This window comes from Elephantulus edwardii, unplaced genomic scaffold, assembly GCF_000299155.1.
Source record: "Elephantulus edwardii isolate Elephantulus edwardi_28Jun2011 unplaced genomic scaffold, EleEdw1.0 scaffold00008, whole genome shotgun sequence".
Taxonomy (NCBI): Eukaryota; Metazoa; Chordata; class Mammalia; order Macroscelidea; family Macroscelididae; genus Elephantulus; species Elephantulus edwardii.
Window position 1 is genome coordinate 27,868,838 of NW_006399758.1, and position 8,990 is coordinate 27,877,827.

The 8,990-nt window shown below is 44.0% G+C and overlaps 1 protein-coding gene across 1 annotated transcript in view; it reads left to right on the forward strand.

Moving 5' to 3' along the window:
* The first annotated feature begins 5,449 nt into the window (after nucleotides 1-5,449).
* FABP5 (fatty acid binding protein 5 (psoriasis-associated)) overlaps nucleotides 5,450-8,990 on the forward strand; it is a 12,286-nt gene continuing 8,745 nt past the window's right edge. Inside the window, exons 1-2 of the mRNA XM_006880550.1 lie at nucleotides 5,450-5,528; nucleotides 8,833-8,984. Of these exons, the coding sequence (XP_006880612.1) occupies nucleotides 5,450-5,528; nucleotides 8,833-8,984 (231 nt within the window). The remainder of the gene's footprint in view (nucleotides 5,529-8,832; nucleotides 8,985-8,990) is intronic.

Genomic DNA, 8,990 nt, shown 5'->3' on the forward strand with positions numbered 1-8,990 from the left:
CTTCTCTGATCCTCCACCTTTCCCAGCATGATGTCTCTTCCAAGGACTAGTCCCTCCTGACAGCACGTCCAAAGTATGTAAGATGAGGTTTCACCTTTGTTGCCTCCAAAGTGCACGTCAGTTGAACATCCTTCAAGACACACACACTTGTCTGTTCTTCTGGTAGTCATAGGATATTCAAAACTTTTCTCTGACACCACAACTTAGAGGCACTGATTCCTCTTCTTTTAGGGGTTAGTGGACATGTCAATCATTACAGATGACAAATAATGCTAAAGCAATCTCCTCCTGTGTGATTTATTGCCTCTGAAAACCTGCTGGATGAGGTTCTACTCAATGGGACACAACAACAATAATTAACTCGTAGACGGCATGTTTAGCTACAGAAATAAAAATTGGGAAATAAAAGTACACATATACTCCAGAAATCTCTGTGTGATTGTGAGATGTGAAATAGTGAAACTATTAACGTTTATCAAATAAAGCCCAAGATAAATATTACATTTCACCACTAGGTGGAAATAGAGTAATTTGAGTTAGTTTTTTGGACCTATGCATACTACAAGAGTATTTCCTTAATTCCACCAAAGCTCAGAAAAATTAAGTGAAATTGTAGTTTACAAATGCTAGCTTTCTAAGCTTCTTGTGGGAGAGCTGCCAGTAACTCTTGACACCTCAGTCATTTGCATCCATAAGAATAATGCAAGTGCTATTATTTTCCAGCAAAGAGACATATTGTGGCACCTGTATTTCCCTGTGCTGCTATGAAAAAGAATAACCAACACCATACTATTGTCTGCAAAAATATGTCCCTTGCTACTGTCCCTTTTTTGTAAGGTAATTAATAGCAATCATTAATCATTCTCCTCCCTTTTTTCAGTAAAGAAATACTCCACAACTTTATAAAGTCATCCACATCAGATTTGTTTTAAAAGTTTTTATTTGCTTTTACACCTCAACTGGGTTCAAGAGGAGGTCAGGTGACATAGTACTTAAGTGTTTAGCTGTTAACCAGCAGGTTGGCAGTTCAAACCAACCAACTGCTTTCTGACTGTAAAATGTAGAAGTCAAGTCTATAAAGATTTACAGCCTGGGAAAGCATGTGAGACAGTTCCACTCTGTCCTATAAAGCTACTATGAGTTTGACTCAAGGGTAGTGAGCGGGAGGGTTGTGGGTTCTAGCAAGTCAGCTTTCTTGGACTCAATTATCTAGAGAAATAAAACCACCAAAACCTGTATTTCTATATACACAGATTTATCTTAATAAATAGCTCATGCTATTATATAGCAGAAGTGAAGACTTGTTATTGTACTTGCAGGAGGTGAAAAAAAAACCAAAACAAAACTTGAGGCACTTACTGCCGAAGATCAAAACTACAGTCTTCTATATGGATTGCAACTCAACACACACACACACACACACACACACACACACACACTCCTCACCTCTGGGCCAGTAGGAAGCACAGAGAAAAGACTGAAGTTGTCAAATCTTTCATATTACTTGAATCTACGATCCACACGCACATTACCAGGAGTTAAAAAAAATAAAAAGATGGGTTGCACTGGGATAATCTGCTGTTAAGGACCTATCCAAAGTCTTAAAGAGCAGTTTAAAGACTAAGGTGCACCAAATCCAAGCCATACTGTTTTCTACTTCCCTACCCATGCATCTGAAAATTGAACAATGAATAAAGATGCATGAAGAAGAATTAATGTTTTTGAATTCTAGTGTTTGCAAAGAGTACTGACTATACCATTAAGTTCCAGAACAAACAAACCTGTCATGAAGGAAGTACAATCAGAGCATTGCTTCAAGGCAAGGGTAGTGAACCTGCATCTCACTTCCTTTGGGCATATTATCAAGAGGAATCAATACTTGGAGCAAAGTAACATGCTTGGAAAGGTGTAGCGGTCAGAGAAAGAAAGGAAGACCTTTAACAAGATAAGTCGACACAATGATGACCAACATGGGCTAACGCCATGTATGACCAAAATCATGAGGATGGTGAAGGATGGGCAGGGCTCACATTGGTTTTTCATAGGGTTACTATGAGTTGCAATTGACTTAATGGCACCTAACAACAGCATTATGCAGCCTGGAAAAATCTGAGAGCTGTGGTCATATTAAAGGCTGGAGGTTCCCAGATTCTCAAAGCTGAAGGGGTTGACAAACCCCTTCATGAGCAATTCAGACAATAGGCTTATGGGCTGTGGAAGCTGACAGATCCCAACATCAGCAAGCAAGATGTCAGATGCTGACACATCTCCCAAAAATCATAGATCAGAGGATGACAAGCCAGTTGGAGAATTAAGATAGAACTTTGTCAGAATGTTCCTATAAATGGAAAGCAGGCCATGACTCCAAGGAAACTCCCTTGCTGTTGATTGGTTGTTCATAAAAGATCTTATCATGGCTGTGATTGTATGATGTTTTTGAGAGGTATGACTACATCTTAACTATCAAGTGACTGAAAATCATGGGCCAGCCATACTCACATGTAACCTTAATAGTTCTTCAGCACATAGTGATGATAACTATCAGCTGTGGAGTCAAAATCAACTCATAGCTGACCCTTCATTACATTTCCAGGCTGTAATGGGAGCAGTTAAAGTCTTTCTGTGCTTGGAATCCATTTACATGATTGTTGTTTATTTTAAAAAATGTGTGGAGTCACTTATTTTCTTTTTCTATTTTATTTTATATTGGTTTTACATGCAAAATTTGTATACATTGTATATCACTAATGTACACTGCCATTTCACATACACCATGTTTTAGAAAACTAATCACCATTGATCTATGACTACTATTACTCCATCTTTTCAGGTCCCATTGGATATTTCCCAATTCCTTCACCTACCCTGTCCCTCACCTCCCATTCACCAATATTGCATAAGAACATTATTGTTAAAATAGAAGGAAAAGTATATATGGATAAAGCCCATTATCATTAGTCTTTAGAAAGGAAGGAAATTTGAATGGTAAGGTCTAAAAAATATTAGAAATAAGCTACTCTAATCCATTATTTCTTTTTATTCCTTGAATTCTCTTGAGCATGAAGCTCTATAGACTAAGGGGATAGGCCACCCACAGGAGTCATCACCAAACCCTTTACTTGGTTTCTGCTGGACCATAATAGGTATTTTGGCCTATATTTTACTGATTTCTTTGTTAGTGTGTCTTAACCATAAAATTATTGTTTTCACTCATCATATCTAAGAATGTATTTAAAAGTTAAATTTTAGGTACCCTCTTAGGTACCTAAAAGCTACTTCTTAAGTGCCAAAGTGTCTAGCACAGTGACATGTCTTTTGACATTTCTGTAATGTATTGAATATACTATGGACTGCTAAGAGCAAACAGCTCTGTCCTGGAGAGGGTGAAATTAGGCTGTTCCTCAGAGGCAAGGGTTTTGAAGCTCTGACATTCTTTGGGTATGTTGCAAGGAGGGACCAGTCCTTGGAGAGGAACCTCACGCTTGGAAGGGTGGAGGAACAGCACAGGAGAAGAAGACCTTGGATGAGACAGATTGACCCAGTGACTGGGGTAATGGGGGTAGGTGTGTAAGAGACAATGAAATTGGCTCAAGATAGAGCAGAGTTCAGGGCTATTGTACATAGGATTGCTATGAGTCGCAAGTGACTCGATGGCACACAACAACAACAACAATAGTCTCAGATATGTAGCATTCAGGCACTAAATGGCAAAATGTTACAGCCTGAGTCATTCAGTGTTAAAATGGTGCCCCCAGGTAGACTTGGGGGGGATCCTAAAATTAGGGGCAGGACTTGAAAGAAAGTGATGTATTTCAGGGTAGGAAACGCTCTGAACCATGCTGGGGGATGAAAAACAACCATATTTGCTGAGGTAACACAGGACCGTGTGTCTGGAATGGCTTAGGGTCCTGTGACCTCCACTCAGCTCTGTCCAGTGCCGTGAAATAGAGACAGCCAGGTGTGGTGCGTTTGCAGAGATCTTTACAGACATGAACCCGATGGAGTTTCTCGTTCTGAACTGTGTGACCTTTCCTGTTATTTTCTTTCTGGAAAATTGGAATGATATTCTACCAAAGTTTAGATGAGATTAGAGTTAATGGAAAGTACAGTCAGAGTGTTCCTTGGAAGTAAAGATGATAAAATTTCGTCTCACACACTTCAGGCATGTTGCTAGGAGGGGTTATTCCTTGGAGAAGGACGTTATTCTTGGAAAGGTGGAGGGTCAAAGAATAGAAGAATAGAAGATTGACACAGTGACTGCGGTATTGAAGTTAAATATGTCAGAGATGATGAGGATGGCACAGGATAAGGCAGGGTTCACATTTATTATCCATAGGGTCGCTATGAATCATACCCAAGCAGGCACACCTTAGTCTCTAAACTGACATCATTGCTCTTTAGCACTCTGAAGAGGAAGAGAAGAGCAAGATTAAGCACTATTAAATGGGCATTATCTCCACCAAAATATTCTCCTCTTTGGGTGACACCTTCCTCACCTCACTCCATCTTCTGCAGGGACATGAGAGCTTTGAGCCAGATATTAAGAAAAGTGTAATTTGAAAATGACAATGTTCTACACACCAATATAGGGTATTATGATGATAAACACACTGGTGTTTGATATTAAAAAGGATGGGAAGGGATTGTAAAGGATCATTCTCATGGGAGCATGAAATAATAAAACATTCTGACCTTTAAGATTAATGCCAATCACTTAAGATGAAACCTCCTACCGAATTTTTAGCTTCGGAAACAGAACTTCTGGAGACAAGGCACTCCACCCTGTGCCTACTGATAAAGTCACTTTTACACCCACCAGGAGGTACTCAAGAGATTGGTCACAGTCTAGAGTGGCCTGAAAGTGGGTGACAACAGGATCTGTCAGGAGGGTGTGCGATTTCTCTTTAGCCTTTCTGGTTTGTCCAGTGACACCAGGGAGCGATTAGGGAGGCAAGGTAGTTTATCAATCAATCAACCAATCAATTGGTCCCTGTGCCAAGCTAGGTGAGGGATAAGAAATTCTTTGGCAGTTTGGAGGTAAAACAGCAAAGAGGGCTTAAGTTAAAAAAGGGAGAGGAGGGATCTGACCTCCCGGGCGCCCCCTTTAGCTTCTTGGGCGTGAGGAAGCGCCCGAACGTGCAGGGACCGGCGTCCGGAGAGGCGTGGGCCACGCCGGGCGAGTCCCCGCTTGCAGGTGGCGCGCCAGGAGCCGCGGGTCCGCGGTCAGGTGGAGCAGGTTCGCGCCTCGAGGCTCCGGCGGGCGGTCCGGGGGCGCGCCGAGGGCGGGGCGGGGGCCGGGCGAGGCGCGCTTCCCATTGGCCGCCCTGCATCGCCCGGCTCGCGCGGTCTTCATAAAGCGGCGGCGGCGCGGCACATCCACACGCTGCGCTCTCCCGCCTCGCCCAGCCCTCGTCTGCCTCCTCTGCACACCCTCCACTCAGCACCCACCATGGCCACCGTTCAGCAGCTGGTAGGAAGATGGCGCCTGGTAGACAGCAAAGGCTTTGACGAGTACATGAAGGAACTGGGTGAGGCCCCCGGCCCGGTGGCGCCGGCAACGTGGCATGTGTGTGTCCATCTGTCAGCCTGCGCGGTTACTCTGGTCACTCCGTGACCACCTTCCTCGCCCTGCCACTACCACGCGGCCCCAGCTGAGCCTGCTCTGCACCCGGCGTGGATGCAGCCCTGGCAGCGGCCGCGCGCGCCTTCTGCGCGCCGAGGACCTCGGGAATGTACCGCCTCGTGGTCCCCTTAGCTCTTTTACCCCCTTCCTCCTTTACCCCTGCCCTGCACAGGCAGCCTTCCCTACTGCATCCTGCCCTTTAGCGCTCCTCCATTCATCCCAAGCCGCATATCTTATAACCAGACAGCTCTTTCAACTTTCCCTCCCCCCCCCACCCCGCTTTTTTACTCTCCATCCTCCCTATACCCTGTAATCATCCCCTCCGCCACCATCAGCTATCTCCCACTCCGCATACTGGAGTGCCCACTCGCTCTGTCCCTTCCAGCCCCCAAACTCGCTCTGTCCCTTCCAGCCCCCAAATAGTCGCATCTTTTGTTCTTTGATGGTGAGCCGGCTCCCTCCCTCTTCTCCATGGGGACATGGTGCCAGGATTCCCTGGAGGGTCCGTGGTTTCCCACAGAAGCCCTGTTGAAGGTCCAAACAAGACTGTAGCGTCAGCGCCTTCTCCAAGGTACCCTGGTCTTGCTCACCCTGTGAGCCAGGTCTTGGGCTTGGCACCGCTCCACGTGGAGAGCCGGTGCATCCTCCTCCTGGCCTGGGAGTGCCCGGGGAAGCGTGGCACAGAAAGCTGGGCTCCTTGGCTTATCGTAACGTGGGGATCCTGCCAGGGCCTGGTGGCTGCGGGGCATGCGCAGTAAGGTTCCTTGCACCTAGGAGGGAGTGGTCTCTGTTGCCGTGAACCCTGCAAATTGACCTTGGAAGGCACTATCAGAAGCAGCGTGCTTTCTTGGAAAACTGAGAGCCTTTTGAAATTTAAATTAAGCTGTAAGATCGTTGTGTATACCACCACTAAGTGACACTACCTGAAGCATTTCTCACTATTTAGCCTTACAGGGAGAAACTGTAGGAAAATGAAAATTCATTCGTTAATTCATGATAGCATTAGGTTTTCTGCAGTGCAACTGCTATTTGCTTTTGACTAGCTGACTAGAAATAGAAAGGTCGGTAGTTTGAATTCACTGTAGAAAGATGAGGCCCTTTAGTCTGCATTAAGATTTACAGCCTCTGAAATTGATGAGTCTTAACCAGCCCCACAGTGGTGGATTTAGTTTGAAACCTTTCCTAAGCCAGTGACAAAACAAATTTGTGTTAATTGAGATGGTGGGTAGATGGCAAAGAAATAATAAACCTTTGTCACCGACCAGCAGGAAGTGGGATGAAGTAGAATAGATCCATCTAGAAGTGGTCTTCAGCCCTGGACTTCTGAGGCCCTGTGGTGCGTCTAGAAGTCTGTATCTACACTAACTCGCTACAAGGACTCTGTATTAGAAAATATGGGTCCTGATGTACCATAAATCAGTCCTTTATCCAAGACAGGGCAATATTGAAGCTAATTCCGTGTACTTAGCATGTTTTTGTGTACCAGTTGAGTTTGAACCGTCTCATAGTTGACCCTCGGGCGGGTTTTCAGACAGTTAATCAATCATAGGGGAGGAGATTGCCCCATCCTCCCTGGGAGCAGCTGGTGGATTCAAACCACACGCCTTCAGGATTGCAGCACAGCCTCTTGCCACTAGGCCACCGTAGCTTCCTTGGACACAGCATACTATTGTCAAAACAAGAAAGCAGTTGCTTTGGTTTCATTGTAAACATAGATCAGGCTGTTGCTGTGTACTGTTCAATAGGAAATGACCCCATAGCTGACCCTCCAGTGGGTTTTCAGAGGCAGTCAGTCACACAGGAGGAGATTGCCCATCTGGTGGATTAGAACTATGTGCCTTTGAGATTGCAGTGCATCAGGCCCCCAGAGCTCCAGCTGGTGGCTACTTCTAGAGGGGGAAAAAATACCTTCATCATATTAATGTCTAAGAAACACATTACTGTATATGTATAGCTGTGAGGTCTAATTAGAGAACATTCTTCTCTGGCCATTGTAGGTAAATGTGTTTTGGATGAGGCAATTCCCCCCTCCCCCTTGGATTCTAGAGCCATGGAGGTAGCCAAGCCTCTGTTGATTGAGATGTGAGGAGAACTGGGGTCTATTTGTCCAAAAGAAAACCAAAACCATGGTCTGTGAGTCCCTTAGCAACTCTCCATCAGTTTCTGGAAGGATACTGTCCATTTTTCTCCCATGTAACAGCAGATAGTTTCAAACCACTGATCTTTGAGATCACAGTCCAACACATAACCCACTACCTACCAGGGATCCTGTTTGTCCAAAGTGAGAGTAAATAATGACTCAGCTGGCAGCACAGGCTCCAACTCTGAGCTAGCCAAAGAGAATGCCGTTTGGACCCTGACTGAGTGATTACTTTTAAACCCAGTTATTCTACTCACGTCTTGGTCTACTTCCAAGATTCTTTGAGTGTTACCACTAGGAGGAATTATACAAGTTATAAATGAAATATTTTATAAACGTGGTGCTTCAGTTAGAAAGCCATGAAATATTTTCTAATTTTGGTGGTAAAATTGGTTGCTTTCTTCATTTATTACCACCACCTTTGTACCTCTTGAAACATTGTGCTACTTGAATATATTTTATTTGTTTTAACATTATTGAGCATATTCTTCAAAGAGCATTGATTTCTATGTTATATGGCTATTAGCCAAGTATTTCTCCAGGACTTTTTTGCGGCAAGTTATGTGCTAAAGTTGCTGTATGCAATGGTTGGCCGAATCCACTGTAAGAAACTCTTTTACAGTAGAGTAGGGAAGCCCCTGAGTTTACAATTGTGAATGCTTTATCTCCAGCTCTCTCAGCTGCTGTGAGTCAATACCTTTTAGAATCTGCATTTGCCCACTAACTTAGTATAGTATGGAGATAAAGAACTATAGGTTGGAGTTGGGGAACTGCACTGTTATCTTCCTATTTCCACCACTTCCTAACTGAATGAGCTTGGATAAGTTACTGCAACCTCATCAGTTTACTGGGGAAAATGGAAATGGTCCCTACTTTATAGAATCATTGCTAGGTTTACAGGAAGAAATACTTGTAAAATGCTGGCATACAAGGAGCCCTGGATACATGTTTATAGAAGTTCTGCTAAAGTGAATAAGTGAAATGATGCTATGTATAATAATTGCATAGCTGCTTTTATTATATAGGTTATGTTTGGTCTTGGTATTTATCATGTCATAATGTTCAACAGGAGTGGGAATGGCTCTGCGGAAAATGGGCGCAATGGCCAAGCCAGATTGTATCATCACTTCTGATGGCAAAGCCCTCACCGTGAAAACCGAAAGCACCTTGAAAACAACACAATTCTCCTGTAACCTGGGAGAAAAGTTTGAAGAAACTACAGCTGAT